The sequence below is a fragment of the Pogoniulus pusillus genome, chromosome 17, assembly GCF_015220805.1.
Source record: "Pogoniulus pusillus isolate bPogPus1 chromosome 17, bPogPus1.pri, whole genome shotgun sequence".
Lineage (NCBI taxonomy): Eukaryota > Metazoa > Chordata > Aves > Piciformes > Lybiidae > Pogoniulus > Pogoniulus pusillus.
In genome coordinates, this window is record NC_087280.1 from 15,866,907 (window position 1) to 15,884,508 (window position 17,602).

Sequence of the window (17,602 nt, forward strand, 5' to 3'; positions counted from 1 at the left end):
AAGAAAATATTACATTTGCTTAATTGTTACACAGTGAGATCATTGAACAAGAAATCAAGTCTCTATTTAATGCTGCAAGCAACACAGAATTGCAGCAATCAATAGGGTAGTTTGTCAGAGATGTTCTCTAAGGAGACTTGCCCATCGCTCTATGGACAAGGAGTCATGTTGCCTGCAGTTATCGAAAAGCAGGTAAGCAAAGTCAGCAGTCCACATTATCAGAAATCAAAGGAGCTGCAGTGAGCAGAGCTGCAGCTCCAATGAAGAGCTGTATTTATAGTCTGGTAATTAAAAACCCTTTTATCAACCTTGTGTTGAGACTAAACCTTTACAGCAAAGTATTGATGAAATGCGTGGCAACGAATGAGCAGTATCTGACTTTAAACTTATGAGCTGCAGTTAAACGACTTCACCCAATAGGGTGAAAAGCAGGCCTAGAAAAATGCTAACAGTCATTTTTGTTATTAATGAAGCTACTTATAATGTCTCTTCATCTTTGAGACCCATTTAGCTTGTGTCAAGAATATTCTCCAGAATTAAATAGAACAACACGAGCGCTTCTCTGATTCAACTGTTATTTAGTATGGCTCTTAGAAAAGCTTCATTAAGTGGGAAACCAGTTTCATTATCTGGAATTAAGCAAAAAAGTATTTAAATTAAACTATGCTGTAGTCATAGCTTGATAATCAGTTATTCAGGGAATCATGATTACCCTTCAAAACCACTTCCTACACATTTTACATCTATCTTCCTACTTCTGAAAACTGGGATAATCAACTTCTGTCACCAGACGTGGGGTATGGGACCAACAGGGTAATTTGCTGGCACTAAAACTAAGCATCACTGATACCTCCAGGACAGGTGTTTGAACCAAATATCTGAGTATTCCCTTTTTCCACTATTCAAATAATTCTCCAAATGTTTGTGTTTTTTTTTGCCCAGGTTCCCAACTGAATTTCAGTCATCTCACCATCGTATGTGTTTGTTAGAGCTGTGCTGAGTTACAGCTGCAGAAATCAGTTATTATGCATAAAAAAGAGGGCACTGTTCTCCTTCTTCTGTATTAATTACAAGTATCAGCAATTTGTAAATTAGCATAGAGGATGTAAGCTTCATTGCTGAGGCTTTCTTACTTACCTGTAATGCAAACACAGAGAAATAGTGCAGAGAAATAATAAACGGTAACAGTAGCAGTAATAACAATGCAGATATCTGGAGTTCAAGATTTACAGAAGACAGAAGCATAAAATGTATTTCAGATGTTTTATTTAAGTCTTATTAGAAGGAATGGGATACAGCCATTTTAGCTTCTGAGGTGGTATTTTTCTATAGTCTTCAAGGTAATGGTGACTAGGCAGTGCCATGGATTCATTCACACACAATCAGTGAACTAGGAAACATCTCATCAGTCTAAACCTAAGCAGCTACATCTTCCCAGGGACATTCTAGAAGTGCCCAGTGTGTTCACAGCTCCCTTGCCCCCTTGCCATAATTCAGCTCTTTAAGTTGGCAGACATATCTCTAAGTGGTCACAAGTTTGTTCAACACTGCTAGTCACTAACTTCCATAAATTCTAACACCCTCTGGAATATCAATTCTTCTCCCACAGCTCCTACTTTTTCAACTTTACTGACCTCTGCAAAAATAAATCTCTTCTGCCCACAAAGTCCGTGAAGCTTCCCGAAGGCAGCATGTTAAGAGAAACAACACACTGCAACAACAAAGTTGCCTTCAGTTGTTTTGAGGTTGAGAGAGCAGACATTAGCAGCAGCTGCAACACAGAAACCCACCAAAAGACAGGTAACTTGAGGGCAGGATTTCAGTACATGGCACCTTCATCTTCTTTATTTAGAAAATAAATAGTAACTGGGCCGTGGCTTGTGTGAACAGTCTCTGTGACACTGACAAAGAACCAGGAGCCAATTCCATATAGCAAAGTTGGGATGCCTAAGGAAAGACAAGAACACGTTACATACGGTGACAGCAAGCCGAGAAAATGAAAACCACCTACTTACAGTGAAAAAGATGACACAAATTAAATCAGAGCAAAAAGCATTCCAGTAAAAAGTGCCTTAAGATTTTGTCTTTACTGAAATGCTGGCAGTCAGCTACCAGCACGTCACGGCCTTCTTGTGTATCAAGCACACAGGGATCAGAAAGCAGCAGTATGCAGGAATTCATAGAGAAAGAAAACAGGAGGATAGCAGTGTAAAAGAAGCCAAATACAGTTGTGTATACAGCCTGATTTCTGCCAACTACAGAAAAAACAACATATATAAACACTGAAACGCAGACTCCCTGGGCAGTTTGTATCAGAGGAAGGAAAACAGGCAGTGATTTCATGACCAGCATGAAGCTGCTCTTGGGGGAAAATCAGTGGTCAAGACTAACCACTCCAAGAAACCTGCAGGAAGCAGAGAGGTGTATATATACAAGTTATTTATATATAAAAGCACTGCCGAGTTACCCATCTACTGCAGATGATAATATTTTACATAGGAAAAACGAAAGCATTCAGTAAGGTAGAGACCCACTAAATTTAACGTGCTTTCAAGTTAACCAAGATTCTCTTAAGTCGCCTCTCTTCTTTATCATGCTTGCGAATTTAAGCGAGAAAGATGCAGAGCAGCTGCGAGAAAAGGAGGGTAGATGGAAGGTCTGACTACGCAAAGCAAAAAATACAGTGGGATTTGAAGTTATTGCTAAGAAATCAATCTCTCTGATGGCATTCTCTCACTGTACCAGTCGAAAGAGGTGCAGCAGTCGCAGTCTGTAAAACGTTACTTAAGAATTGCAAAGCCAGGAAGGTTTTAAGAGTGAAATATGAAAACAAGAAATTGATGAAATTATGTGACTGATGCCATCTACATCAACACTGTATCTGCATACTACATTTCGAATTAATATGTCAAAATGTACCCATGTCCGTTTTTCTGTTAATAAGGTACTGACGGCGCAGTTTTAGCTGTAAGCATTTATGTTGCAGCAGCGCTTTTGGATCAAGCTTGGTCCCAGCCCACCGCTACCGTAGACATTGCCTGTATGCAAGAGGCAACAAATTGGCCCAGGTACTTCTAAGAAACAAACTGCTGTGCTTCATCATGAATTTGCTTGGAGGAAAGAATTTAATCTCCAGGAACATAGATTTTTACATGGAAAATGATCCATACCAACTGGTGTTAGCCATGTAAATAGCAACCGCTGGCGCGCTTGCTTTAAGGCGATTTAATTTTTCTCTCTCACAACAGGACAGAGAAACTCGGGAAAACTCCGAAGAGTATCGATTTGCTCTAAGGAGTAAGATCCTAGAGTATCGATCTACTCAGAGGAGAGCTCTACGCTCTCACAACAGGCGAAGCGCAAGCGTTTTGCCACTCGTTTCCTCACGCTGCCCAGTCCGACCCCGAGAGGAGGGCAGAGGGCGAGGCGCCTCAGCGGGGGCAGGAAGGAGAGCAGAGGCCCCATGAGGAAGCGGAGCGCTGCTGCCCGCAGCCAGAGGCACCCAGCTCCAGCTGCTTTAGCCTCACCGCCCCTGCCTGCCCCCTCCCGGGGCCGTCCCTCCGGAACCCGGCCTCACCGCCTCCAGCGCCTCCCTCTTCCACCCTGCGGCTGCAACAGCCGTGGGGTTGTATCTTTCTACCCGCCTCAGACTCGGGCGAGGGAAACTGACGAGACTCGGAGCCGGCCTGGTCCGCAACTCACCGGCGTTGAGGAGCTTGAGGGCGGTGAAGGCGGCGTTCTGCAGCGCCAGGTCCTGCGGGGCGGCGCGGGAGCAGTGGTACTTGATGAAGGGGAAGCAGCCGGTGCGCAGGATGTGGTAGTTGGCGCCGTTCACCCGCCAGTTGAAGTGGGAGAGCCCGAACTGGTCGTTGCGCACAGCGCTGTACTTGACGCAATACGAGGTCCAGTGGGGCAAACGGCGCTGCCGCAGGTGCTGGCTCAGCACCTCCGAGGCAGCGGGACGGGACTCCGCCGTTCCCCGCCACAGCAGCAGCCCCACAACCGCTTCATGCAACCGCTTCAGCGCCCACATTCCGCGGGGACATTCCCCCCCCTCCGTCCCGGTTCCCCCGCACCCACGACTGCGGCCGCCACGCCTGCGCTGCCGCGGCGCCTGCGCCTCGCCGGAGGGCGGGAACGGGCGGCGGCAGGGTGACCCCGGCGGCGGCAGGCAGGATGGGGCTGTGGAGCTGGCTTTGCCCGCGGGAGCGGCGGGGCCGGCCCAAGGCCGGGGGTGGGAGGGATAGAGGAGCAGTGCGGTGCGTGCGGCTTCCCGAGAGGAGCGGCAGGGCCGCAGGAGAGGCACCGAAGCTCGCTCCGGAGCTCGCCGCGCTGAAGCGGGAGCGGGCAGCGGCCGCCCGGGCAGCGAGTCGTCCTGGCAGGCAGAGGGCGAGAGGAGCCGGGCGTCCGCATTACTGCGAGAATACACAGAAAATCTGGCTCCTACATAATTATAAATGGTTTTGATCGCAGCTTATGTGGTGGAGGGAGCACCCCGTGTGTTGCTGCAGCATCAACCCAGGTTAACGTGCCCTCAGGGCGACTACACAGAGCTGCTTTGATTTTACTGGGTGAAAGTTGACAGTGACACCCAGGTAGATACTTGAAAGCCTCAGAGCCCATTGAAGAGAAACATTTAGAAATCACACTCACTCATCCATGATTTGTAAATAAAGGGTAAGCTTTTGAACCACCGAATAAATACTGTGTTTGAGGCAAAAAGACTGAATCAATCTTGGAATACATAACCTTTAAAAGTCCATTCCAACTCAAACCCTTCTGAGATTCTAAACTGAGAAACGTGAGCAGGTTTTTCTTTTGAATAAGTGCAAGCAATACCCCAAACTCAGCTATCTTCAACCATTGAGCTATATAGTATGGATGTGCTAATTAATCAATTACTACCCAAGGATGTACCCTGTTTATTTACTGCAATGTACTACATGGGTGCAGAACCAGTAATTATTAATCATCAGCAACAACTCTGACTCAAGTTCACCTTACTATAATTAATAGAGCATATAGTTATCTTTAATATCTTTCTTTATTAGTGGCAACAGTGAGGATAGAGAAGGTGGAAGTTGATGCTGTGGCTCACTGTACTGAAGGGCTCAATTTACATACTACTTAAGAGGCAGTTAAAGGCTTCAGCTTTTATGTTTCATGGGCAAAATTGCCTCTTATAAAGTGGACATAGGACAATCTGTTCCTAATCTTTAGTGCCTGATTGCAGTAACAAAATCTGTAGTCTAAAATGAAACAGTACTAAGGTCTATGACAGCTGATCTGTTCAATGGGAAGTGATGTTAGGTAATCACTGAAAGGTTGAGGACCAGGATAGCATCCAGATACCAGAGATTTGTTACCTTAGCCTCGATGGAAGGTGGAAAATCCCCCTGACCTCTCAGACTGAGGTACTGGAGATCCTTCAGGAAATGGGTAGGGTGACTATTTCAGAAGACATCTGGAAGTGGTTGTAGTGGTGAACTGTTCTTTGCTCTGTGGTCAGAGTTCTCATTCTAAACGTGGAAACAGGCTAAATGCTCCCTTTTATTTTTTCCTCTCCGTAGGGCTTTGAACTACCTAAAACAGGAGATCCGGTTTCCAGTATCAACTCCGGGTCCTGTTCTCTCAGGAGAATGACCTAGAATGGTACAACATACACGACAGACAGTATGTCATTGCACAAACCAACCCCATGAAGTGCTGTCAGCAGACTACACATCGGGTTTGCAGCTCTGGCCCATCAGAAGCTTGAAACCTTTAACTGCCTGCATCTTCCACCACTGCTGCTGCCAAACCCCACTCTCTCTCTTGTCTCTCCTTACCTTGCAGCTGAGGAACCAGCTTGGGCTTTTGCTGTTCTTAGCCTCAGAATTCTCTGATTTCCAAGCAGCAACGTCTAGCCTACCTTTTATCTTTTGATCCCCACTTGCCCTGTTCTCTAGACTATGGTCTGAAATTCAAACTGCTGTCCAAGACCTCTCTTATGCCTTTGGTGAGTGGGAATAAATATCCCAGGATAATCATGACTATACTTGTGACCTTTCATTTTTAAATAATAGCATTTCATTTCTTATCTGCTAAAAAAAATATATTTTCAGCCCAGCAGCACGGGAGTTGAGTGTGAGAACCCAAAGCCATTTTGATCCTTCCATCAGCTCAAAGCTCAGAAGTGTTAATAGTAATTAAAAACTCCCCCCCCCACCCCCCGAAAAAAAAATACATTTCACACTTTGCACGTACTGAGAAATGTCTCTCACCATGGGAACTTTCAGGTCACTTGTTTCCTGCAAAAACAGGTATAGTTTTCTTTTGTCAGAACAGAATAAAGACATAAGGAAGTGCAGGTTTCCTTTACTCCTAGGACACAGCAGTCTATTAAAGTGCCAGTGAACTAATGAGCCTCTCAGACCTTATGTTGTTCTGGCTTGGATTGAGGCTTCCTTTTCCTTAACCCTTAAGAAACTAGCCTGGTACTGCCATGCACTGCTGTGCCTCCTTTTCCCCCAGGATACTGCTTCTACTGACCAAAGAGGGATGTTCTACAGCTTGGGAAGGAAGCTAGGTGAGAAATCTACAAAGAGTACTAAAATAGGAGGGAGTTCATTACATATGCAGTGAGGAAAATGAACAACAGACTATTCTACAGCCCCTCAAAGTAGAGCAGGGAACAAATTTAGCTTGTAGGAAGAGCTAACAAGGAAATTAAACTCTGCTTTTTTGCATATAATTTCCTGACACATAAGAGATCATTGTACCTACCACAGCCAAAAATACCTCCTTTACTTTCACATCTAACATAAAGAGTAAAGACTTCCAGGAGTCTCATTCCTGGGCTGAATTTCCCCGTGGAAAAATCTATCTGGCTGTGTTGTATTCAAGCCCAAGTCCATATTGACATTACATGCCAGAAAGGAACAAAACTAACCAAACAAAAATGAAACAAAAATAGTCTTGTGGATTTTTATTTGAAGCAAGGATCAGCATTTATGCAAATGTTCTCATCTGCAGCCAATTAGCCCTGTCACCAAAGCAGAAGAGGAAAAAGGCTGACACAAAAGATAACACATGAGGAGAAGGGATCAAAGACTCAGGCGTGAGGAAACCTGGGCACTGATCTGCTGCAACTGCTTGTTCACATTGGTTGTTTGTCTTAAGAACTGATTTTGCCTGAGCTCTTTGGGAAGGAATCACAAAGATACTTAGAATCATAGAAAATACCTTTAAGATCATCAAATCCAACCATTAACCCAGTAGTACCAAGCTGCTGCCACGTCCCTCAGCAGCATCTCTACGCGACTTTTAAATCCCTCTTCTTTTCAGTAGAAGGTGATCTCCTGGCCTGGTTTATGGACAAGGACAAAACATTCTGAGACCAGATACTGTACTTCAGAAACAACACTATGAACAAGAGGGGCATTTATCACAAACATCATTCTGCCCCCCCTGCTCTGTTCTGGTAAGACCTCGCCTGGAGCACTGCATCCAATTCTGGTGCCCCTGGCACAAGAGGGGCATCAAACTGCTGGACAGGGCCAAGAGTGGGGCATACAAATGATCACAGGACTGCAGCACCTCCCCTGTGGAAACAGGGGGCCATAAAAATGATCAGAGGACTGCAGTACCTCCCCTATGGAAACAGTCTGCGAGAGCAGGGGCTGTTCAGTATGGAGCAGGCTCCAGGGAGACCTTAGAGCAGCCTTCCAGTACTCAAAAAGGGTCTAGGAGAAAGCTGGGGAGACTGGATATTAGAAAGGAATTTTATTACAGTAACAGTGGTGAGACACTGCAGCAGGTTGCTCAGGCAGGTTGTGGATGCCCCCTCCCTGGAGGTGTTCAAGGCCAGGCTAGATGTGGCCTTGCACAGCCTGGTTTAGTGGAAGGTGTCCTTGCCCATGGCATGGGGGCTAGAACTAGATGATCTATAAGGTCTCCCAACCCAGCCCATTCTGTGATTCTATGAAATGAGCTGCTTCAGTTCCTGTCTCTTCAGCCGCCAACGCAGAAGGAAAACCAAACCTGCTGTTACAGATGAGGAAGCCTTTCCAGGAGCACAAAATAAGGCATGTAAACATTTCCCTTTAACTATTTCTCCAGAGCACCTGCTGTTGAAGGTTGCTCCTCTTCCCATTCCAGTGTGTTTCCTGCTGTAGTCCCTAGAATGGCTGAGATACCTTGCATTGCCATCTGCAACAGAGTCGAGGAGCACAAGTTATTTAATGGGCACTACAGTGAAATGCAGCAGGCAGTGTACACAGCTGCTTGTGCCTCTCTGCAAAGGTAACTAGTGAGACACAGGACATGCTGCACCTATTAAAGTTACAGTTAGTCTGGGGGGCAAGTGGGAAAACTATTAGTAAATAAGTACAAAGCTCAGGTAAATAAAAAATATAACTGATTGCAATTTGTAATTGCAGTTAGCCAGCAGGTGTTGTTTCATGTATGTAAATCACTGTTAACTCACTAGGAAGTTCCTGTTCTTCAGTGCTTGCTTTTTACTCCCTCACACTGAAAAATAGCATTTGGAGGGTTTTGTTTCTCCTGTAACAGATCACAGAATCGTTTAGGCTGGAAATGGCCTTTAAGATCATCAAGTCCAGCCACTAACCCAGCACTGCTACATCACCACTAACTTCAGCACCACATATAAATGTCCCTCAAATCCCTCCAGAGATGAGGAATCCATCACTACCCTGGCAAGGTACTGACAACCCTTTTGGGGAAGAAATTGTTCCTCGTGTCCAACCTAAACCTCCCCTGGGGCAACTTAAGGCCATTTCCTCTTGACCTGTTGCTTGTTCTTTGGAAGAAGAGATCAACCCCCACCTGGCTCCAACCTCTTTTCAAGGAGCAGTAGAGGCCCAGAAAGTCTCCCCTCAGCCTGCTTTTCTCCAGGCTGAACCACCCCAGCTCCCTCAGCTCCTCCTCAGCAGACCTGTTCTCCAGACCCTTCCAACAGCTTTGTTGCCCTTCTTTGGGCCCACTGCAGCACCTCAATGTCCTTGGAATGAGGGTCCCCAAAACTGAACACATGTCAAAATTTAATTAAGTCTTCTCTAAAACTGTCTCTTCACACTCTGCTTGCCAGAGGAAAATACAGGCACACTGGAAAGAATCTGATCCAAATCACATTCTGTGAGCTAAGATATAAATCTCTAGCAATGTCCCCTTCACCTTTCCACAAAAGGATGAAAGAGAGGATCTTAGAAACTTTCTGAAGTTAAAGGTGATACATTTTAGCAGCAGAACTCCCTCTGGAAAGTTCAGCTATTCTCTGGAATCAGAAAGCAGCATTGTAAGGAACGCTGCTTGCAGGGCACCGGGTTGGATTCATTATTCCTTTCGTGGCTCCTTTTGCCAGCAAGGTCATCACAAAGGAGCTTTTAAGTAAAGGTGGGTGCTCCTGAGGGAACATTCCCAGCCTGAGGAGCCCCAGTGCTTTGTCCTGCCTCAATCTATACCACCCTGGAACATCCTATGGCCCTCAGGGAGAGTGCAGCACCTGTGAAGTGGATGGTGGGGTGAAAGATATGAACTAGTGGATGAAGTGGCTGCCTGCTTAGAAGAAGTCAGTGTTAACAATTCAAGGAGCTATTAAAAACTGAGACCTTTTTTCCAAATTTCATATTCTTACTTCAGTGGTGTCCCTTTAAAACAGACAATTATGACAACTGGCCCCTCCCTGGAGATGTTCAAGGCCAGGTTGGACAGGGCAACCCGATCTAGTAGAAGGTGTCCCTGCCCATGATGGGGGATGTGGACCTGAATGATCTTTAAGCTGCCTTCCAACCCAAACCATGCTAGGATTCTGTGATAGAGCTGAGGCAGCTCCTTTGCTCCTGGAGAGGACAGTCAGGAGTGTTGCACGACAAATCATTTCACACTCAACTATTTCTCTTTTCAAAGAAAAAAAGTTTCCAACTTAAATTTAACTAACAGGCTCATTGGGAGACTTACCATATTGACCTAGACACTGCAAAATACATGCTGCTACCAATAAAAAAAAGGGATGGTTTAGCACTTGTTTATGATACAGCATGAGGTATTTTCAGCCCTTGTACAGAAATTACCCAGGATCGTTAGTTAATTAACACCTCACCTTAAAATTGGTCTCGCCTTGCATATTAGGTGGTGATATTTCTTGATGGATGATGAAGAGATTGCGAGCAAAGGTCAGGAGGACCCCCTGGAGATCCTCTCCGATTGTTCTGTTAATGATATCCAAACAAATGAGTTTACCGATGATTCCCTTCACATGCTTAAAAACAATCACCCTCTCATTTGTGCCTGTCTGCTGATGGAATTTAATGAGTGTTTTCAATCTCACAAGGTGGCAATCTTCGGGGAGATATGAAAGATGAGGCTCCATTTTAACTTGTCAACAGAAAGGATTTGTGCAATAAATAATTTTTATTAATCAACTTCGCAGAAGGAAGTGGTGAGGTTTCAGCTGCTCCAAGTGAAAGGTTACTGTTGAGTTAGGACTGAGAGCAGAACACTCTAAAGACTTACATTAGCTCTTGAGAACTGTTACTTCTGCAAGTCACCTGAGAGGGACACATTTCAGCATTTCTTAGGTTGTTGGAAACTGTGAGGCTTTGTTTCTGAAGTGGCACATGCAAGACTCTCTCTACTTATCATAGAATGGCTTAGGTTGGAAGGAACCTTAGAGATCATCTACTCCAACTCCCTCCCATGGGAAGGGATGCCTCACAGCTAGACTCAGCTGCTCAAGGCCTTATCCAGCCTGGCCTTGAACGCCCCCAGGGAGGAGGCATCCACAACCTGCCCTGGGCAGCCTATTTCAGAGTTTCACCACCCTTTTACTAAAGAACTTCTTCCTAAAATCCAGTCAAAACCTACTCTCCCTCAGCTTACAACCATTCCCTCCTGTCCTATCGCTAGACAGCATTATGTAAAGTCCTACTCCAGCCTTCCTGCAGGATCCCTTGATGCTGAGGAAGGGCATGCCTTGATTTACTGACTGAACTGGCACTACTTCTCCAGTGCAGTCAAAAGGATGGCAATTCAGAGATGTTTCAGGTATTTCAGTGATTCAGAAGCTCAAACTTGAAAATATTTTCAAATCAAGATCATGAAATTGCACTGAAAAATCCAATGGAAGACAAATCCAGGATCAGAACATATGGCAATCGTATTTGAGGACATTCTGGCAATAATATCACTAACTGCCAGTTCCAGCTGGTCATCACAGAGTCCTTTTGCTTAAAAAAGATACTTGAGTTCATTGAATCCAACCATTTTCTAACTCTGCCATGTCTGGTGCTAAACCATGGCCCTCAGCACATCTCTATGTCTTTTAAACACCTCCAGAGACAGTGATAAGCTCCAAGAGGTATTGTTATGTTGCTTACTGGGGGAGCAACTAGTGATAGAATCACAGAGTCATTAAGGTTGGAAAAAGTCTCCAAAATCATCAGGTCTAACCCTTAATCTAACACTGCCAAGTCCATCACCAAGCCATGTTCCTCAGCACCACAGCTACGTGGCTCTGAAAACCATCCAGGGATGGGGACTTCACCACTTCCCTGGGCTGGGCCTTGACAACCCTTCCCATGAAGAAATGTCCCCTAACATCCAACCTAAACCTTCTCCAGTACACCTTGAGGCCATTTCCTCTTGTCACAGTATCACAGTATCACCAAGGTTGGAAGAGACCTCACAGATCATCAAGTCCAACCCTTTACCACAGTGCCCAAGGCTAGACCATCACTTGTTCCTTGGGAGAAGAGCCCAACCCCTACTTGGCACCAACCTCCTTTTAGGGAGTTGTAGAGGAGCCAGAATGCCTCCCCCTGAGCCTCCACTTCTCCAGAATGTATTGTTCCAAAGGACTTAGCAAAAATGTAGTTAGGATGCAGTGCCCCTAATATAAAACTCCATTTTGCAGGGCATGAGGCTAACACAGGGACAAGCCAACTCAACAATCCTCTGGCCCTGAAAAGGACAGGTTCTGCTCTTCTCAGCTCCTCCCCATCTTGCACAGCTCTCCTGCTTACTATATACCCTCTATAGACTGATTCTATTTGAGCCTCAGAAAACCACTCCAATAGCAGAGAGCTTTCTGCAGTTTTTGAGCTAGATCAACTCCTGGACAGGTGGTAGACATGCCAGAGGCACTGCAAAAGAAGGACCAGGAGGAAGGAGAACTCTAGAGCTGGGATCAGGGAAGGAAAAGAAGTCACCTTTCAGTATCAGGGGTCTGTTAGGAGAGCTCAGCAGCTTATGGAACACTTTCAGCTGCCTAAACCACTTTGTCAGTGGCTCTTGCAGATATTTTACAGGTTCTTGTGTGCTGATTTTCTTTCAGTTTTATCTGACAGCTCCATTGTGTGAGCTGCCCACACTGTGACAATATCCCACAGGAACACCCAAGTTTTAAACAAATATGAATCATTTGTACCTTACCAACAGCCTTATCCACAGGGAACTTGGACAGGCTGAAAGAATCACAGCCCTAGAAACAATCTTCAAGATTCATTTAGGGCATTTCCTGTGCTCAGGCAGGATCAATGTTCCTTACATCATCCTGACAGAGGTTTGTCTCATCTGTTACTAGAGGCTGTCAATGACAACTGCACCAAACAATCTAATTAGTTCTTCACTTTCCATTTCTACCAGAACTATTGCTTTTGCTAAATATGAATCTCCCTGACTGCAAGTTAAGTTCAGGTCTTCTTGTTCTACTACCAAAGACGTGGAAATCCAATTTTTCCTTCCCACAGAGGCTTTTTATGTGCTTGAAGAACATTAGCAGACCTCACTTCTGCCGCCTTCTCTCTGGCCTGGCCTTCTGAGTCATGCTTCCTGGAACTCTCAACGTTTTCTACTCATGTCTCTGAGCAGAGTGGAAGGATTACTTCCAGTGTTTCCAGGTAAATATTGTTTACTTCCTTCTGGAAGATAATGGCATTGTGACTTGCAGGCTGGAAGCCACTGTAACTCTCAGACACTCTTCTGCAAGGCTTATTCCTCACCTTCATTACTGCTATCTCTGCAATTTCTTGCTCCTAATTCCAGCTGGTTTTCAGATAGTTTCTTCAGTCTGTCAGATCATTTTCAGTTCTGTGCTGCTCTCCACAATACTTGCCCAGTCCCATCCAGCACTGGGGGTAACTGTGTCCTTATGCAGACCATGAATGAAATAGCTCCAGCATCACAGGAATGCAGAACAGACTGAAAACAGGTCATTTCAGCCCCTCACTCATTACATGTTATTTTGGAAGTAAACTTTACAACAGTTCTCTCCAAGGAGAGGATTTCATTCAGTGCAGAATAGATTTGTGCAGATGATGCTTTCACATGTCTGAAAAATTACCAAACTGCCAGAACTGCTGTTGCCTGACTGCCATTGTTCACTTTGTGAAGAATGAAGATCAGGTGTGTTCTCACAGGATCCCAGCATGCTGGGGAAGTAAAGGGATCACTGAGGATCATTCAGCCCACCTAGTCACCCAGAACAGGTTGCCCAGGTGGGCTTGGAATCTCTCCAGAGAAGGAGACTTTACAATCTCTCTGGGCAGCCTGCTCCAGAGCTCCAACGCCCTCACACCAAAAGAGTTTCTCTTCATGTTCACATGGAATCTCCTGGATTCCAGTTTGTGCACATTGCCCTTTGTCTTGTCACTGGGCACCACTGAAAAGAGTCTGGCCCCATTCTTTTGCCCCCCACCCTTTAGCTCTTTTTGTGCATTGAGCAGATCCCCACTCAGGCTTCTCTTCTCCAGGCTAAACAGCTGCAAGGGTCTCAGCCTTTCCTCCTCACAGAGATGTGCCAGGCCCTAAGCATCTTCATTGCCTCTGCTAGACTCACTCCAGTACTTTCCCGTCAGTCTTGACCTAAGTGGCTCAGAACTGAGCACAACATTAAATGTGACCTCACTAGGGCAGAGCAGAGGAGGAAGAGAACTCTCAACCTGCTGGCCACACTCTTCTTCATGCATCCCAGGCGACCGTTGGGTTTTTTTGGCCATGAGAGTACCTTGCTGGTCACAGTGACCTTTGTTGTCCACCAGCACTCCCAGGTATCACTCTGCAGAGCTGCTTTCTAGCAGGTCACACCTCACCTGTACTGATGCAGGCGCAGGGCCCTACACTTGCCCTTGTTGAACTTCATGAGGTTTCACTCCCCAGATATCTGTCCTGTCCAGGTCTCACTGAACATCAGCACAGCCTGATGGGGTGTCACCACTCCTCCAGCTGTCACAAGCCTGTGCCACTGACAGTGTTTGCTTACATCATTCCCAGTCTGTATCGCTTCTGGTCTTCGTACAAGATAAAAACTGTTCCCTGTTTCTCCTGTTGAAGAAAAAGACAAAGTTACTTTATTCCTAAACCAGCCATAATTGCAATAACTCTGTTACACAGGGACAGGCTGTATGTAACCTAGCTGAGAAAGGCTGGCTTCAGCTGTGTGCAGTGGCTACGGCTCAGAGCAAGCAGATTATTGCTCAGACTTACTGTAGAGAATACATGAAGTTAATGTCACACAGCAGAGTCTATTCAACAGCAAATGGTTCTTGTTCCAGAGCAGTAAAAGATGACCCTAAGTATGTTAAAAATTATCTCCTCACACAGTTGTTTTTATCAAGAGAGAGGTTAACCCCTAAAAGCCTTAACTAAACACAGTGATAATGTGTTTAAGCTTTCCTGTTTCTAAAGCTTATACTTCAACTTGGATATACACAGGACATGACCTTGCATTAACCTTCTGCTCAGGTCCATCACAGGCATGTTGCTGGTGACAGTCTGGTCAGCAATCAACCCCATAGTTTGGCTGCTAGATGTGCTAAGTGACAGTTATCACATGTCACTGCGAGAGGCCTCAGGAGCTGCTGCCCTGGGGAGGGTTTGTGCTGAGAAAGCCTGTAAAGCTCTGCAGTCGTCTGTGCAGCCACATGCCCCAGGATCTCAAATCTCTGCTGCTGTTCCATCTCATCTAACAGCTTCCAAACTCTTTACATTTCCTTCACAGCTCTGCTCAGAAGCTGTAAGCACTCCTTTCATAGCAGACTGCATTTCATCTCTTCATTCATCTTCCTGTTGTTCAGTATCACCCCATCTCTTGGCCTCTATCTTCTCTTATGGGTGCAGAGGTGCTTGAGCGTGTCCAGAGAAGGGCGACGAGGCTGGTGAGAGGCCTCGAGCACAAGCCCTACGAGGAGAGGCTTAGGGAGCTGGGGTTGTTTAGCCTGGAGAAGAGGAGGCTCAGGGGTGACCTTATTGCTGTCTACAACTACCTGAAGGGTGGTTGTGGCCAGGAGGAGGTTGCTCTCTTCTCTCAGGTGGCCAGCTCCAGAACAAGAGGACACAGCCTCAGGCTGCGCCAGGGGAAATTTCGGCTCGAGGTGAGGAGAAAGTTCTTCACTGAGAGAGTCATTGGGCACTGGAATGGGCTGCCTGGGGAGGTGGTGGAGTCGTCGTCCCTGGGGCAGTTCAAGGCAAGGTTGGATGTGGCACTTGGTGCCATGGTCTAGCCTTGGGCACTGTGGTAAAGGGTTGGACTTGATGATCTGTGAGGTCTCTTCCAACCTTGGTGATACTGTGATACTGTGAGGTGTGCAAAAGGGCCTTATGGTGGCCAAGAACTCCCAGGAAAACTTGGTGCTGGCAAGGTCTCAAACCCTGGTGACTGCCACCATCATTTGTGCTCTGTGAACAACCCCACTGGGATAGCATTCTCTTAGTAGTCTCTGAGAGAGACCCTATCTCAATCACACAATTAATTGGGTTGGAAGGGACCTTAAAGATCATCTAGTTCCAACCCCGCTAGTGTGGGCAGAGACACCTCCTACTGGACCAGGTTGCACAAGGCCCCATCCAACCTGGTCTTGGACACCTCCAGGGAGGGGCATCCACAACCTTCCTGGACAACCTGTTCCAATGTCTCACTGTAAAGAATTTATTCTCAATTTCTAGTCTAAATCTCCCCTCCTTCAGCTGCAATCCATTCCCTCTCATCCTGTCTCTATGAGCCCTTGTAAAAAGTTCCTCCCCAGCTTTCTTGAAGGCTCTCTTCACATACTGCAAGGCCAGTAAAAGATCTCCCTGGAGCCTTCTCCAGGCTGAACAGCCCCAACTCCCACCCCTGTGGTGCAACATAAACATGGTGTAATGCTCCACATTCTTCACTACTTCCAGTCTTCATCCAAATCAGGTGTATCAGTATTGCAGCTCTTCACCATTGATACCTCAGGTAAAGGAAGCTGTGTTAAGATAGCAGACTAATTTACACAGGAACTGCCTTATGCAATTCAGAGTTCATTACTCAGCATCATGAAAACAATGTAGAATTAAATCAATTCTGATTTATCCCAAGCCTTCCTCAACAAAACAACTGCAGAGCAACACAAAACTGCAGAGCAATGCAGATGTTATGATAAAGAGAGCACGAACACATTATGTAGGACTAAAGTGGTTTCACTGCATCAGAATTTGCATGCAGCAGTTATGCAGAGTAAACATTGTGCTTTCCAATCTTCCCCCTTCATACCTGGAGGTCAAATCCAACACCACGAGCTTTACACATCTGGAGGAGAAGGTTGTAGTTGATTCCAGAAAGGCTGGAGTGCCTCAGTTGAGTGCTTGCTATTGCACACCGGTTGCTGAGTGGAAAAGGCTGGAGAAAACAACACAGGAATCTTGATTTTCCCATCAGGGGATATCAGAAACTGTTTAAACTGGAGATTAGGAAGAAATTCTTTTCAGTGAGGGTAGGGAGACACTGGAACAGGTTGCACAGGGAGGCTGTGGATGTCCCTTCCCTGGAGGGGTTCAAGGCCAGGTTGGATGAGGCCTTGAGCAAATGGTCTAGTGGTAGGTGCCCCTGCCCACGGCAGGGTGTTTGAACTAGATGATCTTTATGGTCTCTTCCAACCCAATCCATTTTCTGAGGCTATGATTTACTATTTAAATGGCTTTTTTCTCAGTGACCTCACGTTAGTGTCAGGCTCACTTGGAGGACTTCCTGCTCATCACAGTGTCTGTTGAACAGAGATGTTTCCATGCAGCAAAATTAAATCCTCTCCTCAAACTGTAGGTGTAGGTAAAACCTTGTATGATAGGTCTCTAATTATTTTATGAGTCATATTTTGGTATTGTCAGAGCCTCACTGATAACTGAACCCTGTGAAATCACTTGGGGTGGACCCTCTGAACCCATCCTGCCCTCTGGTTACATGTTCTGTTGTAGAGATGGCTCCTCTCAATAGCAGCAATTCCAAAGCAGAGCATCAGTAGGTTTTGAAGTTGGGTTTCTTGAGGACTGAGCACGAGTGTGCATGATTTCCCCAGCAAGTTGCCAAGGGTCAGGGCTGGGCCAGCCAGTAGATGAGTGACAAATGCTCTCTATGAACCCCTCTGCCTTCCCAAAGGAAAGAGAAAGGGAATAAGGGAGAGAGACTGATGGGTTGGGAAAGAAAACTGAAACAGTTTTAATGAAAACAGTAACAATAAAATGAAATAGCAACAATAAACCAATATGGAACCCAACCCCTGATGGCAGTGATGTCACTGTCACCACCGATGATGTGGGAGAAGGCCCACACTGGGCTCAGCAGTAGATGGGAACTGGATTTAGG

At 45.9% G+C, this 17,602-nt stretch overlaps 2 protein-coding genes across 2 annotated transcripts in view; both read right to left on the bottom strand.

The window, feature by feature from the left end:
• Positions 1 to 1,249: 1,249 nt before the first annotated feature.
• On the bottom strand, positions 1,250 to 4,182 carry C17H15orf61 (chromosome 17 C15orf61 homolog). The gene is made up of 2 exons (XM_064157897.1): positions 3,703 to 4,182; positions 1,250 to 1,947 (listed from the first exon to the last, which is right to left on the bottom strand). Exons 1-2 carry the CDS (start codon positions 4,031 to 4,033, stop codon positions 1,820 to 1,822), a joined length of 459 nt encoding a protein of 152 aa, XP_064013967.1. The 5' UTR covers positions 4,034 to 4,182; the 3' UTR covers positions 1,250 to 1,819.
• A 3,567-nt stretch (positions 4,183 to 7,749) lies between these two features.
• IQCH (IQ motif containing H) overlaps positions 7,750 to 17,602 on the bottom strand; it is a 60,290-nt gene continuing 50,437 nt past the window's right edge. Inside the window, exons 11-14 of the mRNA XM_064157898.1 lie at positions 16,517 to 16,642; positions 14,261 to 14,322; positions 10,103 to 10,211; positions 7,750 to 8,190 (exon numbers count right to left, since the gene is read on the bottom strand). Of these exons, the coding sequence (XP_064013968.1) occupies positions 8,089 to 8,190; positions 10,103 to 10,211; positions 14,261 to 14,322; positions 16,517 to 16,642 (399 nt within the window). The 3' untranslated portion in view covers positions 7,750 to 8,088. The remainder of the gene's footprint in view (positions 8,191 to 10,102; positions 10,212 to 14,260; positions 14,323 to 16,516; positions 16,643 to 17,602) is intronic.

Excerpts from the sequence above, each read along its gene's own strand:
- C17H15orf61 (XM_064157897.1), bottom strand. The coding sequence starts at position 4,033 with ATGTGGGCGCTGAAGCGGTTGCATGAAGCGGTTGTGGGGCTGCTGCTG. Across the intron at positions 1,948-3,702 it reads CCTCAAGCTCCTCAACGCCG|GCATCCCAACTTTGCTATAT; the intron begins GTGAGTTGCGGA and ends GTCTTTCCTTAG.